Here is a 26,474-nt window from a genome sequence, read left to right on the forward strand (position 1 = left end):
AAAAAATGTTATTTATGTAACTTTACCATTTTGAAAAAAATCAATCAAGATAAAACATGGTTACTAACTAAAAGCTTTAAATTTTATTCCCAGTAACCCTATCATCCCAGATAAATCATAATAGTTATTTATGGTCATAATTTAAATACTTACTCTCCAGTATCCATATGTTCAAGTAGATTATCTGGAACTGGGGCATATTTTCTCACTTTTGCATTTAAAAGAGCTTTTATCACCCTGAGATCATCATTAATAATAGCGTACGTCAGAGCAGTATAAGGAACGTCGACACTTCTTGGTACCGAAAGCTAAATAGATTATTTGTATAATATTACATCAGAAAGAAATATAGATTGAATAATTAAATATCTGTTGAAATAAAACATTATTTCTATTTTTATGCATTATATATAAAAAAATCAAGAATAAAATAAAAGATGATGCTTTGATGACAAATTTAAAATCACTCATCTTCAACAATAAAAAAATTAAATTTTTCGTTATTGTTGTTAAAGATTTAAACTTTTCTAATCAGAGGTCAGTTTGTCTATTTATTAAAGCAAATAATTTTAATATTTCAATAGAATAACAATAAAAATCATTTCTACTCATTATATTCACTTCATCACCAACTATAATTAATTTTCAATATAAATAAGAACTTAAATTTAGCTATTTATAACTTCTCTAAATATAGTGGAAATGATACAGCATTTTAATTTGATATAACTGATATAGTTTAAAATACTCTATACTCTTAGTTCCTTTAAACTTTTCCAACTTGAACTTCTCAGCAATTTATTAGTTCAAGTATAAAAATAAATATATAAATATAAACTAACATTTAAAAAAGTAATACAAATACCACTATGTAAAATATAATTTATTAGTTTGAAGCTACAGCCTGCAGATAATCTTTAAAATTTATATAAAACTTTTGGCATTCATCTTCACTACAATAATGATTTAAAAAAAAACAACTTAGTTTTTACTTTTTCTTTAAATTTATATAAATAAAAGAAACACAGTGTTTTTAATGACATTTTAACAGCAGCATATAAAAAAATAATTAATGCTTTAAAACAGAAATAAAAACTTATTAATTTGTAATGGTTTTTACATTAATTTTATATTATAAAATTATTAAAGCATTTTATATTAAACTGTAATAGGTATAATATACTAATAGCATGATAAAATAACATTTTGAAAACTGGCAATTTTTAAATATTAACAAGGAGAAAAAAAAATCATATACTAAAGAAGTAACATAAAATTAATACTCTGAACTAAATCCTGGCCAACTATACAACAACATAATCTGATTAACTAAGGATTTGTAGACAGTAAAATAATGGTGTTGTATGTCTCAACTGTTATTTAAATAAACAAAGTTCTTACAAAACAATTTGATAAGCATTAGAATATAAAAATAAGCCACAAGAAAAACAAAACAAATTCTTTAAAATCATTTGTAGTAAATATTTTTCAAATATTAAATTTGGATATTTAAAAACTTAAGAAATGAATATAGTAAGTGGCAAAGATGCAAACAATATATTCTACCACTATCATTAAAGTTATGAAAGCAGAGTTAAAAATAAGCCAGACAGTAAATTTTTAAGGTTGAGAGAATAACAAAGAATTCTAAAAAAATTTTGTTATAAAAGATAGAGAATTATAATGATCTCATCAGTAGATTACAGAAATAAGATTTATATTAAAAAAAATTGAAATAGTATTTTATTGTTCAGGTTTCATCATTTAAACTGTTTAGGTAAATTATAAAAATGAAGAACACATTTACTTGTTTCAATTACACATTAATTATTTCCATTAAAACCAAGAATATTTTGCATTAATATTTTAGTAAACTTACTGAACACACTTCTTCTGTATTTTCTAACAGTGACTTGAATAAGTTAAAATCTTTCATGATAATGGCTCGTATCAGTAGTTTGCTATGCGCAAGAGTTGATATAAAAGGTATTGGCAAGCTAAAAATATTAAAAATTAATTAACAAATTGCAACATTTCAATATTTTATATTATTTCTAAAGTAGTGTTAATAGTAAAAATGGGCAAATGTCATTTTTCTCAAATTAGAATATTAATCTGATCTTAAATATTTGAATTTCTTGAATATCTGAATACTTAGCAAACTTAATCACCTTATCTCTTTTGTATCTGTATATAAAATATTTAGCTTAAATCGTAACACTTTTTTCAGTCAAAAAAAATAAAAATGATGGCACTGGGAATCAATGAACTGTTTGTTAAATTTTTGAACAAGAGAGGTTGGGCCACTTTCATGGAGGTTTAGCAAATTAAGCAGTGAGTAAGGGTTGAGCAAAAGTAGAGAAGAGAGTAGGAGTTGAGCCACTATCTACAAATTTTTATTATTATTCACAAATCAGCAGCTTTGTGAATAATAACTATAAATTTTTCAACAAATGGGCAAAGCCTCTTGGCAGGCCTATAACCTATTTAAATAATCAACATTATATAAATATATTAATAAAGTAAAACAAAGTAAAAAGAACAATTTACTAAATTCTAAGAAATTTTGGGTTTTACAGTGTCTTCTTTTTTAGGTACTGTTATCTTAACTACAATAAATTTAGGAAAAAAGCTTGTCTTGTTGTCTGGTTGAAATTTATGACAAGAAAAGCTTTTCTTGTCATAAATTCAACCAGAGACATGTGTAGTTTGATAATAAATGTATTTATTCGTAGTATTTAAAATTTATTTTATATCAATATTATATTCAAGATCTCAAATTCTTTCTAGTATTCAAATATTTGCAAATAGTATTTACCCACCTCTATTTAAACAGCAATTAAAACTATTAATACAATCATATTTAAAAAAATTACATACTGGATTCTTTCTATAACATTTTATTCATTAATGTACTTCGCTTAATATGTGTATTCTTGAAGACTGAAATATTTAGTGTTGATCACAATCACTGAATTACTTAAGATACTAACTTGAACATTACAACTTTATTATTGTGAGTATAGTTGTATTTCATTCGATTAAGGTTTGCTTATTTGTGACAAACAAATTCACACATTTTATTTCTTGTAAGTCAAAGATCCTCATTATCAGATACATAACTTGAAGAATTTTGAATCTAATGATGAGATTTAGTCACAAAAAGTTCTAATCCAAATAAACTTCTAGTTCCTTAAGCTCTATCAGTTTTAAAATGTTTTCTAAATACTATATATGTAGTCAACTAATGTAAGGAAAGTGTTTAATAATAAATAATATGTTTCTGAATAATTTCAAATTATATATTTAGCCAAAATTACATACATTAACATATCAATAACAAAGAAATTAAATTTTTACTTGGACTGAAATGTGGGATCCTTCTCAAATATTTTCACTTTAGGATTAGGAGTAAGTTTTTCACTTTTACATATTCTTTTTGACGATTCCATTTGTCTTCCACCTGGTTCTTTCTGTTTTATACCTATAATCAATTATTATAAATAATCATAAATCACATAGCTTTTACAGTAAGTGAAAATTTTTTAATTACTTTCCTATAGATAAAATAATATTTGAAAATACATGAATTTTGGTCATAGACTATGTCTATATACTGATTAAGCCAATTTCTTTAAATTGCTCATAATAAAAATATTCTGACATTTTCAAATCAAAATTAATATTTGACCAATTAATATGATAATTAAATAGTCTTTTAAATGTAGTATATACAGTAAAGCATTGAACAACATACAAAGTTGATAAAGTCAACAATTTCTATTTCTTTAATACACATATAATGGTAAATAAGTTTTTTCATTAGTTAAATCATCATCTTCAGAAGAAAAAAATATTACATTTAAAATAAAAAGATTTCTTTATTTCTCAGAAATTGAAATGGATTAAATAAATATCCTATTTTTTTTTCAAGATCAAAAATACAAGTTTACAACTGGTATCAGACACAATACTTTTATCATATCCCTGTGACATATATAAAAATTTGTGCATTTAAATAGTGTGGACTGTTCAAAAAATAAGTAAATTTTTTTCACAATCTGCATTCAAAAACTCTTAAATTTTAATTCAGTGGTTATTTGAAAAAATGTTAATTAGTCTTATATTAATCAGTAATTTTTTTTTCACAGTTATGTTAATGATAAACTGGTTTGCTTGTTTTTATTCTTATTTCTGTATAATATTTGTTTATTCTAAAGATAAAATTTCTTCTTCAAAAGTGCTCAAGAGAACCAAAAGAATTTAAACCCTCAAAATAAAGCCATTTCTTATCTTTGGGAAGATAAAAATTTGAAAATATAATGCAAACTAAAATTAGTAAAGAACTTTTCTGTAAACAGATTTAAATTAACTTTGACATGTATTATTCAAATTCTGTTGTGTAAAATATAAAGAAGAATGCAGAAAAGAAGTTGTTACTTTATAAACATTAAATTTAAGCTGTGCAATAAAAACAAGCATAGCCAATTATATATTTATTGTATTTATGTTAAAGAAAAACTGATTTTCCAAAATAAAGAAATTAAATATTTATCCAATAACATATAACAAACCATAAACACTCTTCCAACACTGAAAATATCTTTTAATTTTCACAATAGTAAAAGTTTTTAGCCTTCTTTCTGTGTAAATCCAGTGTCAGATTTACACAGAAAAACCGAACACAACTTGAGAAGTCCAAACTTAGAATGTTTTGACATTGTTCTTCTATGACATTTAAAGAAGGCCAAAAACATTTGCTATTGTGAAAATTAAACACTCTTCCAACAAGAAAATGTCTTTTAAGATTTTTTGCATGTTATTAAGATACAGAAGTTCCAGCTTTTAAAATATTTCTTTAATTAAATATTTAATGGCTTAGCATAAGAGTACCATAAATTTGTCTATCAATAAGTTAAATCATTAGCATAAAAAAGGTTTATGATCATAAAATTTTAGCTAATCATCATCAAATATGATTATACTAATTTTAAACTTTTGTATTCACATGAAAAATAAAATGGTATAACAAAAAATTATTATTCGTGTTCATGAAATTTTGCTATTTTCAATTCAGACTTAAAGTCAAAGGAAAATTAATACAATTACTTAAAATGAACTTGTTCAAGATAAATTTTTTTAGACTAAAATTTGTAGATTAAGTAAAATATTAAAAATGAAGAAATATTCATGAAATATTTCCATAAATATTTCACAAATATTTATGTTTATAATAGAAATTAACAAATTTCATTTGAATAACCATTTGGTGTTTGAAGATAATTTAGAAATGTTGCTGAAGATTTCTTAAGTAAGAAGTAAGTATACTACAATAGAGCAATAATCAATCAAAATTTACTTAATTCATTTTAATTTGCATTATAAATGTACTTTTAATAGATACATTTCATATATTAATTTTAACTTAAATAAATCAATTATAAAATAAAAATATTTAATCTTTAAATTATACCTTGCTTTGTCCTTAGTTTCACTTTTGCTAATTCTCTAGATTCTAGCTTCACTTTTGATGCACTTCCTTTTTGTTTTTTTACACCTAATAACAACAGAAGTTTTTATTTAAAAAAACTACATTTTGATAAGTCAATTTCTTAAAATTTTATATTATTGAATTTTAATACTTAAATAAACAAGGTATTTTGAAATTAAAATTGACAATTATTATTGGTGGTTATATATTTTTAAGCAATTAATAATATAAAATCAGTTGTTTGTGCATGTGATTGCTTATAACTTCTGCAGTTTTTGTCCAATCCGGATGAAAATTTGTTTTTGTTGCTATTTTCATTACAACAGCTAATATAAACTACTTAATATGTAGAAATATTAGCAACTCTTCTTGAATTTCTTGAAATCTCTACTCTTCTCAATTCTTCAATCTTTACTTTCTCAAAAAATATTCCATCGTGCTTGATGGGGAAATTTCTAGTTTATAAATATAATTTAAAATTTTATTTATTTGTATTATTATTATGCACCTAATTTCTGTTCTTGTGATGAATGAAATATGATTTTAAGCAAAAAATTTAATAATAAAGAAAAATTTAAAAAATAACATCAAATTCATTGCAAAACTTGGTGTTTCTTCTGTACATCACTTTATTTATGTTAATTACAAAAGGAAATGTCTAAGGATAAAAGATTTTCACAAAAAGAAAAAACAAACATTAAACTACTACATACTATAAAGCATAGTTTCACATAACTTTTTTTATATTTGAAGTAATCATGATAAAGCACTATTATCTATGCAATATAAAAATTATTAGATAATGCTTAAGCAAAGAAAGGAAATGTTAATACATAAAATCTTTCCAGTAATTCTAAGAGAAGCTCTAAGTTGCAACCAATTAGTTAAAACAAGACCATTAATGAAAGAATTAATTTATGCAATTGATGTTCTTACTGCTGGTAATAAGAGAGTTTTTGATATTAAAATTTCAGAAAATAAAATTATGTTATAAATAAAGACATCTTGCCATAATAGCTTTTTGTAACTATCACATTTTCAAGAAAAACAAATTCAAAATTTAATACAGGTGAATTCTCACTTCTATGATTTACTAATAGGTATCACTTTTATATGAATGAAAATATATATGTTGTTCTTATTTTTGATTAAATATTTCTTACTCAATATTTTTTTTTATAAACTCAAGAGAAAATGCTTCAAACAGTTTATTCTCAAAAATAAAAAAAAATCTTTTTGTTTTGTTTTTAAATTAAATTCTAAAAATTAAAATAAATAAATTTAATATGGTCTTAACCTGAAACAGAAGATCTAAGATTGGTTCTTGTACCTAGACCGCCCTTCTTTGGTCTTCCTCGCCCTCTGAGTCGACTGCTTCTACTTCCACTTTCCGATTTTAAATTATTTTGGGGTTGTTGCTGTTGATTTTGTTGATATTGTTGTTGATGCTGTTGTTGCTGTAGCAATGCTTCTTCTTCTTCATTACCCACAATTGAAACATCAACTAAAAAAATGTAATTAAAATTGAAATTAATTGTTAAATATGTGCATTTCTGAAAAAGTTAAGTTAAAGAATTATAACATAATTTTATAATAATATACTTAATTGACATTTCTGAGTTTATAATTTTGGATTTTAATTTTTACGAGGGCTGTTCGAAAAGTTCACAGTATCAAATAGAACAACAAACAAAATAATGTTAAAACTTTTTTATTTTTTAATGTAGTCTCCTTGTTAGCAATGCACTTATTCCAACGATGTTCTAGCTTTTTTATGCCATCACACTAGGTTGATTTGTCAAGGTGTGCAAAATACTCATTCACTTCAGAGATGACTTCATCATTTGAGTGGAATCTCTTTCCAGCCAAGAATTTTTTTAGGTCTGGAAAAAGGTGGAAGTCACTAGGGGACAAATCGGGTTTGTATGGTGGATGTGGAACTAATTGGAAGCAAATTTCATTTATCTTTTGTTCAGTGATTCTGGTGAAATGTGCAGGTGCATTAGCGTGGTGGAACAGAACCTTTTTCTTCTTCAAGTGTGGCTTCTTTTCTTTGATTTCTTTCTTCAGTTTTTCCAAAAGTTCACAGTAATAGACAGCATTGATGGTCTTTCTTCTTTCTAGGTAGTCAATAAAGACGATTCCTTTAGCATCCCAAAAAACCGAGGCTATCACTTTCCCCGCTGATGGAACTGTCTTTGCCTTCTTTGGTGGTGGCGAACTGTAATGTTTTCCATTGTTTCGACTGTTCTTTTGTTTCAGGAGTGTAGTAGTGGATCCACATTTCATTAGTAGTCACAAACCGACACAAGAAATCCTGTGGGTTTTTCTGATAGAAGTCCAAACACTCCTTTGACATTAAAGTGCGAATACGTTTTTGCTTGGCGGTCAGCAGATGCGGACCCACCTTACTGAGACCTTCATCATACCCAAATTTTCGGTTAGGATGTGGTGCAACAGAGTCAACAGAGATGCCTGTTGTCTCAGCTATCTCACACGTTTTCAAACGGCGATCTGCTAACACCAAATCGTGAACTTTGTCAATATTTTCTTCAGTGACAGCAGTTGACGGCCGTCCGCTACGAGAGTCATCTTCCACGCTCTCTCTGCCAGATTTAAAAAGGACTGTCCATTTTTTCACAGTAGTGTACGAAGGAGCAGACTCTCCTAAAACTTATCCATGTCAGCTTTGATTTGAGATGGGGTTAACCTTTTTTTCGTCAGGTATTTTATGACCGCATGAGTCTCTGTCTTCTCCATTTTTGACAAAACATGTGCACACTGACTATCTGCTAAGCTGTTGTGGCAGAACTTTATGACAAATCAAGCAGAAATTGGTACCATATCGTTAGCAAAGATGGCTGAATTATTCCCTCCAAAAATTAAATTGATTACAGCGCCGCATATAGGCAAGGCCACAAACTTTCTGAACAGCCATCGTAATTAAATTTCAAGCATTTTGTTTTTAACATTATTTAAATAAAGTTAATTAGCAATGAAAAGTGGCATAATATACATTTTATTAGAGTTTCATTAGAATGAATAAATAAATACCTATATATATAATATACAGTATTACTAAAAAAATTTAAGAAATTAAGTCATCATCTTTCTGCCATGTCCAAACATCAGAAAACAATAACAATGTTTCTTCACAGAGACAACCTTTTATTGTAGGCTATGCTTCTGCAGAAATATGTAAAACAGTTTAAAATGTTCACCAATAATGAGCCAGTTAAATATGGACAACAGAACTGATAAGCTAAAAATTTCAGTTTTGTCTTCTTTCTGTGTCATGTGTACTACATGTGGAAATTACCATACAACTGAAATCCATGCCATCTGCCAACCATACATATAAATAGCTACTACAGTAGTATAACATAGGCCACATGCCAGTAGTCAAAAATTGCTACTCACCAGGATTACTTTGTTATATCAATTAAATTTTCTAATTTCGTTTATCATCTTATCACAAATAAGTATTAGTACAGTAGAATATCAATTATCCAAAACAATTTGGGACTGGGGTTGTTCGAATAACTGATTTTTCAGATAACTGATCATGTACAAAAAAATATATTAACCTATCCCATGTTGAAATTTTTCTCTGTTGCATGTCGCTTCGCACTGAATTTTCGTCAATGTTAAGCACAACAAAAATTTTTTTCAAATAATAATCATGGCTATTGTATTGTTAAAAATTATTTCTTTATTTTGCACAAACAAAATAAATATATTAAAAAATAAAAAACAAAAAAATTTATATTTTGGAAGTTAATCTAGTATAAAAACATTCTGATCAATGAAATAGGGTACGCTTGTAAAGTTGAATGAGTCAAACGTGAATGATATCATCATTATTCTTATTTCATTAGACTTTTTGACCAATTCACTTATAACTAAATGGCTGTTTCTAAAATTGAAAATATAAATGTTGCTAGTGCAGCCTTATCTGAAATATTTTTCTTAGATTGCTTTGGGTGGACAGCTATTTCTATCATTTCACCTTTTAATTCACAATTTAAACACTTGAGTAGATTTACAAACATCGATATCATCGGGTGCCATTTTCTTAACAAAGTAAACTAACTCTTTCCTTTGTGAACTTTGTTAGAGTTAGGGTTTTGTTTGAAATGTTATCGCCACGGAGCATGCGCACTGAGAGAGACTACTACTTTTTGATTGATTCATTATTAACACGTTTAACTTGTTTGACTTTACAAACGAGTTAAATGCGTTTGACAACAACGAGTTATTTTATCTCAGTATCGCGCCAGTGCTGCCAGCTAAAATATGCACACCAACAAAAATAATATTGGAGTAGTCCAAGACATAGCCAAATATTTCAGTGCCACAGCACCGTTTAAAATTTGAATTTGCTGACTGGAATGCTTTCGGTTGATCAGTTTTCAGATAATTGATGCTCTACTGTAGTAGTACTTCCTCCAATGCTTAGTAGTATACCAGGCAGCAATTATCATCCATCAATTTTGATCCTGGGTGAAGGCATCAGCTTCCTCCTATGTCACATTGAACGTTTTCAAATCAGGTCCACATAAGTACAGTACATCCCATCATGGCTTCTTCAAAGAATAAAAAAAAGGACAGTAAACTTTGAATAAGCACATATGTGCTCCACATTAGCCTGGAATTATCAATTGACCTGATTCACACAGTGCATCTATTCACTTTTCCATTCAAAAGAAACAAATGTGGCTTCATCACTAAAAACAAGATTTTTACAGAACTCATCCAGTTCCATGATATGTTGAAATTGTGTACAAAACTCTATAGTAGTACATACAGTTATCAGGCATCAATGCTTACAACAAATACATGTGGTATGGCTGTTCTTCAATCATTTGTGCAACTCTTTCCAAGTGGTTGATCACAGAATATTAACTTCACTGTGTCGCCCTGTGAGATGACTTTTGTGGACTATGCACGAAACTAACCTATAAGGATTTGACCATTACTCCACACACAAAAGAATAACCTGTTGATTTACCTTCACACAGGCATCCTGTAGATTTAAAATGCCCACACCATCACCAGATGGAATTAGCATGGGGTAGATCTTTTAGAAATTTTGTTCAAAAGTGTTGCTGGACCATGCGACAAATTGACTCAAATGAAACTAAAGAAAATGCCTTCTCACTGTTGTGTTTCTTGCCATCTTACAACTCACCATGCTCTAGCATCTGCAGTTGGAAACATTATGTTGTTGCCATGTAATTTGAACAAAACTTTAAAGAGATATTTGTTTTATATCAAAGATTATCACTACATCTCTAATAATATGTTCACAAAATTGCTATTTTCTTTTATAATCATGCTTTCATATTCCTTATTGCTTGTGGTCTAGTATGTAATGCTTCTAAAGTTTTCTATACAGTAAAACTTGTCTAAACCAAAAATGCACCATACCAAATTTTTTTTGTAGTAGTTTATGTATTTACTTGGTATAGTTTAAATCTGCAGTTGTTAATGTTTTCAAAAATGTTTTATTTCTAGGTTTAATCCAACTTAATTCAAAGTGATCCAAACTAAAAGTGGAAGTATTTGAATGAAAAAATTGAGAACGCTTCAATCTCATTCAATATCTAGTGGAAGGTCTCACTGTTCCAGCAAACTTCTGCTAGATATCTGAATACTTCTTGGATGCAATCCTTACAATGTACATAATATCAGAAATGCTACTCACATTACAGTAATACAAACCAAGTTACCCTGTGATTTGACTTCTTGATGAAGTTTAATACACTAATTAATCATTAACTTCAATATTTAATTACTAGTAATGCTAATCAACTTGTTTTCAAATATTTGGTAGTAGTTAGTTACTATTTCATAAAAGGCAAATTGGCAGCATTGTATAACCTTATTCTCATTGTTTTCAATGAATTACATTTATTTTTTGTTCATGAAAACTCAGTTTTTGGAAACTTGTTAGATTTTTGGAAGTTCTCAGATCTCACTAGTATTCAATTCTACCCCTAGTTAGTTCTAACAAGGATTAATATTAATAGAGTTGTCCTTATGTGTCCTTCATTGCATGACCTGCATTTCTGACAAAGTTTGAAATTTTTCTCAAAATATTAGCTTGCAGAGTTATACACAGTGGTGACTTTACTTATTTGTCCATAAGAAGAACCTGAATTTTCCACTTAATTCACATTAAGTTATATTCTTCATACTAAAAACCTCTTCCATTTCCACCTTTGACAGGTTTCTGGTTTATAATAAAATTTAAAATAGAAAATGGGTGACATTCTCTAAGTTCCAATGTTTTTCCCCCATTTAGGAATATTTTACTATACTATTATATGATAAAATTTGAAGCTTCAAGTTTTAACAATTATACATTGCAAACTTAAATTTTTGATCAATCATCACAAAACATTTTTTTTAATGTAGTCTTTATTCAATTGATTTATTCCTCTAAAACTTATTTTGTCAAACCATAGCAACATAATGAGAGAAATATATTTAATTTTAAGTGTAAGCTATTTTTATAAATCTTATGCAGTAAAAAATGCTTAGGGAACCACCTGCATTCGATGGGCACCTGTCAAAATGGGCAAATATTTCTGGCATGGAAACTAACGAAAACTAAAACTGAAGTGGTGCAGAAATATGACACACTTCTATATTGATAATGTACTGTACATGTAACTGAGGACCGAACAAAGAGAACAAAGTTGAATTAATTAAGTTGCAAAAAAGAAAGCATGCATTATAATTGAGAAAATGTGAATACTGTATTAATCTTTAAAATACTGGTATTAAATCTGTCTTATAAAATCACGACAACTCCTGTTAACTGAGTTATATGATAAGAGTTAAATACAGTACCAATATAGATCTATCATTCAAAAAAATTCACTTATTTTTGCCCACCTCAAGTTTTGCTTAGTAGAAATGGCTAAAAAGTGCACAAAATATGTGTGTAAATACAGTAGAGCATCGATTATCCGACCCCCAATTAACCGACTGCATTCTAGTCGGCAAATTCAAACATTCGCTAGTGATGTGGCGCTACAATATTTGGTTATGTCTTGGCTACTTTAATATTATTTTTGTTAAATTTTTGCATGTTTTAGCTGGCAGCACTGGCTCGACCATGAAAGGGAGGCTAGTATTTAAACCAGGCCTAATACACAATACTAATAATGTATTTTTTCATACCTTTCGGTTATCCGACTTTTCAGTTATCCAACCAACCCCAGTCCCCAATTAATTTGGATAATCGATGCTCTACTGTACAGTATTACAGCACCACCTGTTTTGGATGACCACCTGTCTAAAAGACCACCTTTTGAAAAGAACCATGTGTGGTAGCCATACACAAGTTTTACTGTATCTGACAATATTCTTTCTTACTAAAGGTTTGTCAGTTGTTTTATCTGCTAGACACTTAAACACTAGAGAAGAAACAAAAAATGCTGCGAGATACAAAGTTTTATAAAAAGCAGCTATACTTAATGTTAAATATATTAATCTTCAATCCAGTCCTCTATATTATATAGTCATTAATGAGAATAATTCAAACAATTGAAAATAATCAGATTCACTAAAGGAAGGAAAACTCACTAAGTTTGTTGAAAGTGCTAGCAATATAAAAAACAATTAAAACCATACTCAGTGAGTTTTCCTTCCTTTAATTTAATTCTGTTTTTAATAAGAAGAATTATTTGAAATTTTGCCAACAACCTTCTAGAGCATTCAACATTGTTAAAAATTAAGTATTGTTCATTATTTTTAACATAAAATAAATTTAACGGTTTAACAAATAATTTAAACTAAATTGAAATTAAATACCTCCATCCATAGTGACTTGATGAGGATCTGGTATGTCCATTCCATTTTCAACATTTAATGCCCTTTGTAATATGTTCATTGTGCGCTTCCATTCGTCATTTGGTAAATGATATTTATTTTTGTCGGCTCTTCTCATTCGTAAATTTGTTAACACGCATTCAAAATCTAAATGAATATATAAAAGTTAACAATATTACTATAAAATAATAAAACTCTCATTGTATTCTATTCACTTTGAAGATTTTAGAAGAATAATAGTAAATTTAAAATATTATAAGATATAAATAGCAAAAATCAAGTTTGTAAAGAATAACCATCTATAATACTGTTAAAATTAAGGTTCAAAGAAACAACACCTTTAAAACAGTGAGAGATATTTGGGTCTAAAATTTTTGGTCTAATATTAAAAAAACAAAATTCTTATAAAAGTCTTTTGCTGTCAATTAATGTAAGTTATGATATATTTATGTATTTTTAAAATTATTTTCAGTGAAGTATGATGGATTTTTAACTGTACCACAACTAAATGAAATAAGCAGTACCATCCATTTTCAATCCATCAACATATAAAGTTTATATACTCAACACAATCTTCAGTAAATGCCAGATTATTTCAGGTTATATTTTGGCTAAATATTAATTATCAAAACAAACTAATTTGGTCTAATGGTAGGTGGTAAGGCTATCATCATACACCAATATTAATAATTTCATTAATTTTGTAATTAAATTTAATAACAGAAAATATTCCAAAAAAAAAAGACTGATCCAGAGTAAATCCAAACCTGCAAATTCTGTATATATACCATCACACCTTACAGTTTCACTAAAATAATTTTAAGGAACACTAACATTGCTAGAACTTTAAGGTCTGATAGTATATATTCACCCAGTATAAGTCATTCATTACCTAGAAATTCTGCTTACTAAGCACAAATGCAATACCAGCTATGCTACAGAAACTTCCATCCAATCTTTCCTTGCAGACTAATTAAATCAAGATATATAATCATACAGATTAATTTTAGATATAATTACTTTGTTCAATAATGAATAGTTAGCCAAATATAATCTAAAATAATCTGATATTTAGTAATTTGTTTATGATAATGTTCAGGCTTGGTTGTTTATATAAATTCCAACTTACAGGAAAAACCCACCAACTGATTGAGTTATCACTCAACCTTTTCCATCAGCAAATAAACACTTTAATGCAACCAAGTTAATGTTTTCAGCTGTTATAAACAGCAATACAACTAGTTAAAAAATAGCTGTTTTCTAACCAATTATACTGTTGTATTTGTTTTTAATTTCACCTAAGCTTATGTTCAAGAGTGTTATCTTCTTTTTCATTTGTTTTTAAGAGTATTCCAACTTACTTAAATTTAATAAAACCAAATAAACAATAACAGATTTCACTTGCTTTTTTAATTAATAATAAAGGTATCTTCATACAACATATTTAAATTACACAATTAAACAGTAAAATCTTTCAAAATTTCTTAAATGACTTTTCTTTTTAAATAATAATTTATTATGAAAGTTTTTAGTGGTATTAAAAATAGCATATATAAAAAGAAAATTTTATTAATACTGCTATTTTTCTATAAAGATATAATCTTGAAACAACTCCAGTCAAACTTCAATCAAAATATTGATAGATTATGCAGTTTTTACTTTTTGTTACAACTTTTTCAGATAACTTTTGAATTCTTATAAGAATATGTGACAATAATTTGTCATAACTAATCCTTGCATTTTTATACAATTACACATTATATTAATGTATGTTTTATTGTTTTAACATGGTATGTGTAACAATCAAACACAAATTTAAAAAATAGCATTTCAATATGACATACACATTATCCGTTATGAATAATTTTTCTCCGAATCTTTCTTTTCAGGCAAAGTCTTTCATGAACACATCATAAACACAGTGTGTTCTGAAAATATAGATAATCTATATGTTTTCGGTAATGGTATTCGAATGTCATTAACCTGATGATGGCCCATTGAATGGGTTGAAAACGTTTGTTTTTATGATTAAATTGAACGTTCTCAGAGGTAAGGTGTGTTTCTTTTACAATTTAAAAGAGTCTGAGTGGGAATAGGCGAATACTATATGTTTTCATTTTCTTTTTAATATTAAATATTTCTTAACAATGCAAGTGGTAATTATTGTTTATTTACAGCATGGTACAATGTTATATAATTGTTTTTACAATATTTGACAGTTACGTAAAGTGTTAAACACAAAATACTTATTTTGTGATGTCTTAAAAATATAGATAAGTTTAAACTTTGAGGAATAGTTAATAACATAAATTGATGAAAATTGTTTTTAAATAAATTAGAACTGCCATTATGTTTAATGACTTCAAAAATGCAATTAGACATCAATTTAATTAAATTGTGTAAGATTTCTGGATCCATTTGAAACTAGCACTTGATGATTTCTTGTTTAAGCTCTGAAACCGTTGTAAAATGCCTGTTAGTAGCATAATTTTTTGAGCAAGAATGCCCCACAAGTTCTCAATAAGATTAATGTCTTGGCTTCTTGCTGGCCACTTCATAACTTCAATACTATGTTGAGTCACTTAGTTGTTGAGCACGAACAACAAATACTAAAATTGTTCTGTTTGAAACTCCAATTGGATCCTCGAAGTTCTTCTCCAATTGGTAATAAATTATTTTTTAGGACTTCATTATAACTTTTAGATGTCTGTCCATCAGTTAAAATCACTAAACTTGATAAACCATTAAATCTAAAGCAGCATCACAACATAACAGAACCACCACTCTTTTGCATGCTGGAAAGCTGCACTCTTCCTTCGTAATATCAATCATGCTAATAATTAGGCCATATAAATTCTTTTTATCACTGTAAAGGATTGAGAGCCATTGATCATTCCATAGCATGTGATCTTTAGCCTGCTGCATTCTCACCAATTTGTGTCATTTTGTTAGTGATGATTTTTTCATCGAGGCATCAAATTTTATATGTGCAGCTGCAAAAATTCTTTGTTGAACAGTGCTTTTTGATATTTTTAATCCACTTTCATACAAAATTAGATGAACTGATTTATCTTCTTGTGATGCAAGATGCACAATTCAATTATCATCATTTTGAGATATGATTTTCAGCCTTCCTGATCAATGTTTAGAAGGTATTGGTGATAACTTTTCCAAAATTTTATAAATTTTAGGAGTAGATCTGTTCAATGACTTAGGCAGACTTGCTGAAGAAATACAAGCCACATTCAAAAAAAAATTAATTGCATTATTTAAAAGAGTAGAGTTAAATTTCCATTGGTTAAAAATGTTTCTTTTGTAAAAGCACTTCAATGAATAAAATTTTAGCAGAAATATCTGAACATTTCCTTTCTACCTCAATCAGTGACAAAAATGCCAACCTAAAAAATCCAGCAACAAGTTGTTTATCTTTTCCAGCAACATTTGGTGGCACCATCTGTTATAATATTTTATTAAAAAAGCTTTTTATATTTTTATTATATAATGGAAAACAGCTTAATTTTAAGACTAGAGATGAATTTTATAAAAAATTGTAAATGTCAATAATGAGTAAAATCATAGTTAAGTCTGATCCTGTTGGAGATATACAAGACCCCCTTTATCTCCCCATCCCCTCAATCTTTAATCACCAAAATTTAATAGCATCAATCCCCCTACTACACTCAGATCCCTACAAAATTTCAGAAATTTTCAACCAAAAGCACAGGAGTTATTAAGAATCAAAGAGGGCAAACAAAATTGTACCCCCCACACACACCCAACATCCATACAGAGAGAAACCCCCCTGAATTTTTTTCATTTCTTGATGTTTTAAGGTGTCCAAAATGTAAAACCCTTTGGGGGTCATTTTTTGACTAATCACCATACTTTCCTCTGTTATGTATAATAGCAGAAAAAGTAAAAGAAAGTCATCAGTAGTATCACAGGATTATATGTCATGGTTGGAGAGCAATTCCCCAACCACCCCACTTCCAATATGACATCCTCACTACATGTTTAAAGTATTTGTAAACTATCTTAATTTTATTCTAAAATAAGTTTTAATGTTTTCCAATTATCATTTAAAACAAATTATATTAAGTAATTAAACACATAAATAGAAAAATAGTCCACTTTATTGTAAGGTTCTTAAAATTTTGAACATTTGTTAACAAATTATTTTATGAATAGATTTTTGAAATAAATCTAAACAGATATTTCTCATTCAATAAAATAAAATTTTCACAACTGATGAAATCTGCCGTTTTTTCTGTCATGCATACACTACAAGAGCCTTTTGCTTGGATTTTTCCTGTGTGCCTGATCCTGACATAAGGAGAAAATTTGTCAATTTTAGATGTGAGCAAGGATTTTTTCAACAGCTTTTAGTGCAACCATGCAACTTGGTTCGTGCACTGGAACAATTTTTAGATCCTTAGCCACTTCAAACTGGAAACAGCAACTGACTGCACACTTCACATCACTGATGAGAACATGCTGATTAGTTTGAGAGTTGACATACAAACAGTTCTATGTAAACAAAGTGTTAACTACTGACACATCCTGCTACTGCATTTTACATTAGCTTGTTTATTCAAGAGTATAAAAGATTATTCTGCAGTTTACAGTGCTACGTAAGTCCATAACTAAAGCACAACTTCTATAAAAACTATGGAATATCTGTAGCAGTTGGCATCTTTACAGTCATAATTAGGTGTGGTATGTTATTAGAGTGTTTTATTCTATACCAATAATTTCAAGAATGTTAAACGGGTACTGTATTTATAAAAATGCATTTTAATAATTGTATATTCTATGTTAATTTTATTAAGTAACTTAAAAAAAATTTAGAATTTCAAATAAATGACAGACAGCTCTTGAGATGGATCCAGAAAATGCTGTATTCCAGTTGCACAAAAAATGTTTTCTGTTAGTAATATTTCAAATGACTTGCGTACATAGCAGCCCATTTTTCATATATTCTAAAAGTTGTACAGAAACTAGAAACATTTTGACATAAAGGTAACAAGAATGGCTGGAAGAAGTTTCTGAGGTTGTGAGCAAAATGTAAAAATTTACTGGAGAAGTACAGCTAACTTAAAAACAAAGTTCTTCACAAGAATCTGGGACTTAAAAATGCTTCAAGACATTGGTAAAATTATTTACATCGAATTCATTGGTCACAAAATTGGTCTAAAATCCATGGAAATAGCAGATATGAAGTTCTGCTCTGTGATACATGAAGTTCTTTCTCTGAATTTGCTTTCAGACAGCAGATTTAGTTTTTTCTAACAGAAAATCTGGCAAAGTATTTTGTAGCAAACTATGCCTACAAAACTCTTTACAGAAATGATGTTAATTAATAAATGAAACTTTAATAAAAATATTTTAGTATTTAAACTTTTGTGAAATAGAATGCATTTCAACTGTTAAGACTAAATATTATTTTATTTACTTAACATAAAAACATACATAGTTTGCAGTTTTTACAACATAAAAATCTAAGGGTTAGTCATAGCATTTCTATGCTTCTCAAACAATACTCATTTTTTATTGGTCATGTCAATAACTTTCTTTGGAATGTGTTTATTGATCAGCTATATTTATCTTCCTGAATATTTTATTCTTCTATGATAAACTGTACAGAATAAACTAGTATATTATCAAAATAAACATAACTATCTGTAGTAATGATTAAATGAAAAATAAATTTAATTTGTTTTTCATTTAATGCAACGTGTGAATGTTTGTTAATGTTTGAATTACAAGTAATCAAATTTTCCTAACATCAACTCATTTGAATTATTCTAAATAACAATCAATAATTAACATGATTTCAGCCATTTATAGATCAAATATCGATTTTATTTAATACATAATTTAATAAGTACCGTATTTTACAGACCATAAGACGCACTTTTTTCTTTGAAAAATTGCCTCCAAAATTCAGAGGCGTCTTATAGACAATTTAAAAAAAAATTGCTTAAAAATTAAGGTGCGTCTTATAGTCTGTAAAATATGGTAATCATTTCTTAATATTTTATTCAAGAAAAAAAGAATTCTGTAGATATAAAATTAAATATACCTGTATAATCATAAAAGTCAGGAGTGTAGATGTCTGTATCATCATTATTTAGCCATTGTATTTTAAATCTTCTGCTGCTCTTATAAACATTTTGAGCTGTACGGCAGACAAAGAAGGTTCCTGCAAAGAATAAACAAATGGTTAATAATACACAGCCAGACGTTTAATTAGTGATACCGAATCTATTTTATTTTTCACTATTAAATTTAATAAACTTATCTCCAAATAAGTTATCATACAAAGGGGGAAAAAAATGGATTAAAAAATAAATTTTTTACCAATTATAATTAATGAAAACTACCAAATTACTAGACAGCACAAAAATAATTTTAATTAGAACTTTAGCTCATTACCTTCGTTAATAATTGAAAGATACAGAAGGGAGCATCACCATCTTTTAGTATTTAACAATTTACTAATTTTTAATATTTAACAATTAATATCCAGAAAATGAATATCTCAGAAGCTTTACCTAATTGCTGTTTGTCGTATTTCATTTAATTCTTATTTTAAACACTTTGAAACAGAGCTTGTAAATACTAATTTCAATTTTCCACTTTTACTGTTGCTGAGAATGTTCCATTTTCAATAACAATAAAAAGCAGAAAATGGAAGTTTCTTCCTACATTGAGATTTTTCCTTACATAGCATGTTATTGTTGACTTATCCAGAAAAAGCTTTTTCTTATTATTGAAAAGGAATATTCTACACTAAACAATAACAGTTCTGACTACAAACATTTACTGAAAGAAACCTTTCTTTTATATTTTTTGTATTAATTTACAGAATGCTTTCATCCAGAGGTGCAGAGTATGTCCAATCATACAAAACAGGTTTGAGGAAATTAAAGCAGTTTGGAGAAATCTGTAGTGTAAAAAATATTACACCAACAATCACAAAAAAATGTAGCAGCATATCAGCTATGCCTACAGACATTAATTGCAGAAATTAGCCAAAACGTAAGAATCTTGTATTTTAGAAGTGAAATTGAAATACCATTTAATTTTTTCTAATCAGTTCAGTCACTTATTACATTGCTTCCTACTTACACTGTTACCTACTTCCAATAAGGATGAGTCAGTTCTAGTTACCAAACCAGAATTTTGATTTTTACAAAAAACTAAAACCAATTAAAAAGAAAATCAAATTGGAAATATCTATGTGATTAATATTTGTACATAATATTCTACTGGAATAAAGGAAAGGTTAACAACAACAAATGTTTTCAAACAGCTTGACTGCCCTGCTTCAGGTCAGTTACAAATGTGTTCCATGTAGAATGCTTATTCTATAGCATTCTACATTTGAATTCAATTCAAAATTTAAACTATTTTGATTTTATGAACTTTAAACTTTACCACTGATATATTTTACACAATTTTATATTAACAACCCATTATTCAATTGAGTTATTATAATAATTTTTTCCCCCAGATTATCATAAAAAGCACACGATAACAAATCTGCATCCTGTATATTAATGCATTCCTTCTACAAGGCTGTTTTAAATATCTCTGACATCACTAAAAATTTTGTTACTTCTCTATTAAAACATTTTTTAATTAATGCTGCTTGCTCCAGTTTAGCTTCAATTTCTGGTTCTGAAGTGTATATGAATAGCATTGTTATTTGTTTCTCTTTCTCAATATCATATTTGTGTTATTTAATCCTGTCATTAGGAGCCACAAACAGATGTCTCAATGGCAAGATTAAAGAACAAAAATATGATATTGAGAGAGAGAAATTAAGAGAAAGATACTGAGGATTAAAGTTTATAAAATCAAAATAGTTTAAATTTTGAATTGAATTCAAATGTAGAATGCTACAGAATAAGCATTCTACATGAAACACATTTGTAACTGACCTGAAGCAAGCTGTTTGAAAACATTTGTTGTTAATGTTTTACTGGAATAAAGAAAAGTTTTACCTATGTGATTAAACCAAAACAAAGCTTTAAAAAGAACTGAAAGAGAAAATCTTGTTTTTCAAATTCTTTTCAATACTATTTAAGGAAAAAAATTCCATATTGACTCAAATTAAAACAAAAATATTCACTCATTTCTCAGCACTGGAAGTTTGCAAAATAATAAATTGTGTTTAAAAGCTTTTTCTGAATTGTCTGAAACAGTTCAAAAAATGATAAGATGATTTCTATTTAACACTTTTTCCATTTATTTTTATATTTTTTTTTTTGGAGATTTAAAATTAAAAATTAATAACATCAAAATATATTTTAAAACATCTTAAAATATAGTCACATCTCAAAAAAATTCTTTAAAACATTTTTATTCTCATTTTTTAAAAACTGATAAAGGCTAAATTCCCAAGAGAAAATGCTCTTTTATCTTTTTATGATAATTTATAGTTATTCTTTAGTAAATATTGTCTTGATTAAAACTGTAATTATTTAGTATATTTTACATAAAAAGCATGAAAAATCACTAGCAATATCCTATACATAGTTCAGAGGTGAGTGTGTTTTCATAAAAGCATATATTTATTTAACAAAGTTATATATTCTTTTGTATCACTGCATATGATCCTCAAATCATCCTAGACTAATATATTATTCAAGGTCAATGCTACTTAAAATGCCACTAGTTCATATATCATCAAGAACAGATTATCTACTTCAATTGTACTTAAATATATTTTTGCAGACCTGCATTAATAATAAATTTCTAGCTTCACAAATAATCATGACTTCATCTGTTTATATCAGAATTATTTTATTTTAAAACATTAGAATTAAACATTAAATTATGTCCAGAGTTTAAATTTTGTATTTCTTTTTTTTTCTGTTGATAATTGCAATGTTCCATTTTAATTAGACCTGCTTACACTAGACTTAAATATCTCTTAAAAAATCAAATTCTGATCTGCATTAATTTCAAATTCATTATATCTAAAAAGAAGAGATGTCTGAACCTTTTCAATCATCACATTACTCCATAATTTGTACCAAACATCAGATCAATCAATATACAGTAATATTTCAGTTTTCGTCAATTTTTTTCCCCGCAAAAAATTTGTCTTAGTTTTCGTCAATTGCCTCAGATTTTGTCAGTGTGCCCAAGTGATATCGCTGCTAATTTTGCAAAAACAAAGGGCCATCCGTGCGTTTTCTGGCTCAGTGTGATGTTATTTCTCATTGCATGAGCATTACCCCACGACAGCCCACCATTGGCCAAAGTTTCCATTCCCTGAACACTGAGTTCAGTCATGGGTTCGCACTTCGCCAGGACAGGCTGGCCACATGGAGTTTTCCGAGTTTTCTCCATATCCATAATGCCTGAATAGGACCAGTTACCCTTAAACAGATCTCCCGGAAGGCATTATTTCTCGTGATACGACCATCATAAACGCATACAACTACTATTACATAACAATTATGTCACACTTTACCACGGGGCAATATAGGCTAAAAGCTCATGTCTAATTAGCTTCTACAAGACAAGACATTACCCTGCGCGTCTAGCCAAACAATTCCATCACTTTCCTTTAGATTAGTCTTTTAAATTTATTTCTTATCGTATTTAACACCATATTAATTCTCTATAAAATGTGTTTTTGGTATGTATTTTGGAGTGTCTAGAACAAATTAATTAGATTTACACTGATTCATATGAAAGTAACTGCCTCAGTTTTTGTTGGTTTTGGATTTCACCGATTGTTTTCAGACAGATTATTGATGAAAACCAAGGTATCACTACTACATATAGTTTATGATATAAAAATTATTTGTAATAGCATGATGTATATTTTTTCATATTTTAATGATTTATTTTGCTTTTATTATGAAGTGTGGACAATCATCTGGTATAAATAGATATGTGACACATCTGGCACCAAGAGTTGTAAATGACACAATGTCAAAGACAATGGTGTGGTGATGGAGCAGCCATGACAGAACTGCCTGCTCAGATATCAGCATCCACTGAAACAGATAACATCACAAGATGAAGACCATAATTTGTGCCAACAGATGTATTCCAAGACATCAACACAAAATTGAATGTTGGCCATACCTGAGTACACTACAACCTGCAACATGTTATATTATTCAAGGTGTGGAATGGGAGTGCTAGCACTGATACAGCATGGATGTATTCTTCTCACTTGGAAATTTTTCACAAGTTTAATTCTAATTTATAAAGTATCCCGAGTCAAACAAATTATATTATTACAAGTAATCCAAGAACCACAAATTCCTACAATGGCAGCCTACAGAAAATCCTAATAATAAGAGCTGGAATTGAACCTGACCCTGGACCCAGCTTAAATAAAGGGAGACCATGTGGCAGACACAAATAAATTATATAAGAGTCAGGTAAGTCAAACTGAATCATTTAATATGTTAAAGAGATATCAAACCTTCAACCTCTAACAGAAAACAGAACAACAACAAATAGATCTATACCATTACATAATCCAAAATCTAACAAGCAAGCTGAAAATAAGCGTGGAAATCTAAATTCAGATGAGCTAACCTTAACATTGTTAACTTAACTGAACTGTTATGAAACACATGATAAACATATGGAAAAAATTGGGACAGAACTATCCAGAATTAATAATATATCAGTCCTGTCTAAACATATAGCAAAGGCAGAGAAAAATGTTAATGAAAGTTAAATCTAAATTCCAAGAAGTAAATTAAAAATTAACATCTCAAATACGTGTATATGCTCAATGACCAAATAAACAAGAATAATCAAAACATTATTATATTTAAACATTCCCATAACCTATAAGAAGAGTTTAAAATAGGACAACACTACATTCATTACAACAAATCTCCAGCAAAGTATCTGAGATAGTGAAAAGTCTTTTAAAACATGTATTTAAAAATTGCATACGAAAATCAAAAGTTTGAGCTGCTCTAGTTACTGTAAAAAACTCAATCAACATCACTGAATAAAACTAGTATAACACCTGATCTAACAATCTTATCTTGCAGAAGAAAAAAACCTCCTGGAAACTTTCTTAGAAATGATGAAAAGAAAGGCTATAAAATACTGCATAGAAACAATTAAAAACTATATAATAATTTACTGCCTGTCCCTTCTTTTTAGTCTTAAGAATGTACATTTCAGCAGCCTGGAAAGTATTGCTTGATAAAAGTATCAGGGCAAGCTAATTAAGAAAATACTGCAGAATGGATAATGTTTAGATTACATGGTAGTAATTAATTTGTTAGTATGGAGATTGTAGGCACTGGAGTAAAGTTTATATAATAATACATAATACAGTATAGTATATAATAATACAGTAGAGCATCGATTATCCGACTCAATTGGGAACTGGGGTTGGTTGGATAACTGAAAAGTATGAAAAAATACATTATTAGTATAGTATATTAGTATATCACTATTAACCTACTTCGCGTTGAATTTTCATCGATGTTAAGCCTAACAAAATTTTTTTAAAATAATAATCGTCGCTATTGTATCGTTAAAAATTATTTCTTTATTTTGCAAAAATAAATACAAAAATAAAGAAAAAAATAGAAAATTAAGCCTGGTTTATATACTGGCCCTCCTTTCATGATCGTGCCAGCTAAAACGCAAAAATTTAACAAAAATAATATTAAAGTAGCCAAGACATAGCTAAATATTCAACTAGTGATGTGCACCACATCACTAGCCGACATTTGAATTTGCTGACTAGAACACGGTCGGTTAACTGATGTGACGGTTGATCAGGGGTCGGATAATCGATGCTCTACTGTAATATGAAATTGACCTAGAGATTTACAAAGGATTTTTTTAGAGAAAACTCTAGGCTTTTCATCACATTTAACCAATCAAATTGTCAACATGCGATCTCTCAATGTCGTTAGCTCAAACATACAAGGGCATAATAAGGTAGCTAATTTATCATCTTTAACAGTTTTCAATTGGAACTGTCACTGTCAAAAGGGCAAAGTATCAATATTGCAAGTACTATTGCGTTCTGCTATGTGAAAATTTTATTCAAAATATTTATGCAAATAAAAAAAATCAATCTTCATAACTCCAGCAATGTATTTTTTTTATTTGTATGACATTTTTTCCAGTGCATTACACATCTTTGTACTAAAATATTTAACTTTCTGAACACATGGAAGCATTTAACATCATACATGTTAATTTTTGGAAATTTTAGCTCTCGATTAGCTCAAAAGAATGATAGTTGGTATTATGGTCTAAATTAGTTACTACTATCAATATGTAACCAATTCAAACACTGTTATTCTCTAGGAATTATCACATCCACAGATACCAAAAATACTAGCCTATCAACAACTTTATTTTACTCAGATGCATTTCAGAAATTACAATATTTCCAATCTCAGTGGCACAAACAGTTTTTGATTGAAAAAATGTTTGTGCTTTGTTTGTCTTGTTTGAAAGAAAGCCCACTGAGAAATGAAATATTGTAATTTTTGAAATGCATCTGGGTAAAATGAAATTGTTGATAGGCTAATATTTTTGGAATCTGTGGATGTGATAATTCCTAGCAAATAATGATGTTTAAACCAGATACATATTGATATTTGAAAGACGGAATAAAAGCAGAAAGTTAAATTAGTTATTCCTAAACCATTGTTATTCTAAAGATATAAATTGTAACAAATTAGGTGTTAATTTAATTAACAAGTACAGGTACTCCTCACTTTACGACCGAGTTCCATTCCGATGACTACGTCGTTAAGCGAGGAGCTTGCACCGGGAATATAGGATCGTTGTAAAATTATACAAATTATGCAACAAACTTCAAATTTATTCATAAAAAGACTATTATAGTACGCTATTTGCTTATTATAGTACATGCAAGCCTATTATAGTAAGCTTAGTGTACATGTCACTATTCGCCACTGATCGACACTCAAACTGAGAAAGGGGATTCCCCGAATTGCAGGTCGAAACTTGATTGGTCGTAAGTGCGAGTGGTCATTAAGCAGATCGGTCGTAAAGTGAGAAGTACCTGTACAAGATTTCCAGCTTTTTGTATTAAATGGATATATACTGTTCAATCCAATCACTCTGCCAAGTAAACTTGTATTACCAGCAATGG

General features: G+C 28.4%; 1 protein-coding gene across 3 annotated transcripts in view; it reads right to left on the reverse strand.

The window, feature by feature from the left end:
• LOC136988684 (poly [ADP-ribose] polymerase tankyrase-like) overlaps positions 1–26,474 on the reverse strand; it is an 88,167-nt gene that overhangs the window by 46,617 nt on the left and 15,076 nt on the right. For 2 of the 3 annotated variants that reach the window (XM_067286610.1, XM_067286608.1), the window contains exons 2-8: positions 19,416–19,535; positions 13,316–13,480; positions 6,789–6,995; positions 5,474–5,557; positions 3,361–3,484; positions 1,880–1,997; positions 154–308 (exon numbers count right to left, since the gene is read on the reverse strand). In XM_067286610.1, coding sequence (XP_067142711.1) covers positions 154–308; positions 1,880–1,997; positions 3,361–3,484; positions 5,474–5,557; positions 6,789–6,995; positions 13,316–13,480; positions 19,416–19,535 — 973 coding nt within the window. The remainder of the gene's footprint in view (positions 1–153; positions 309–1,879; positions 1,998–3,360; positions 3,485–5,473; positions 5,558–6,788; positions 6,996–13,315; positions 13,481–19,415; positions 19,536–26,474) is intronic. The other variant, XM_067286609.1, reaches the window with a different exon arrangement.

This window comes from Centruroides vittatus, unplaced genomic scaffold, assembly GCF_030686945.1.
Source record: "Centruroides vittatus isolate TY-2023 unplaced genomic scaffold, ASM3068694v2 scaffold_384, whole genome shotgun sequence".
Lineage (NCBI taxonomy): Eukaryota > Metazoa > Arthropoda > Arachnida > Scorpiones > Buthidae > Centruroides > Centruroides vittatus.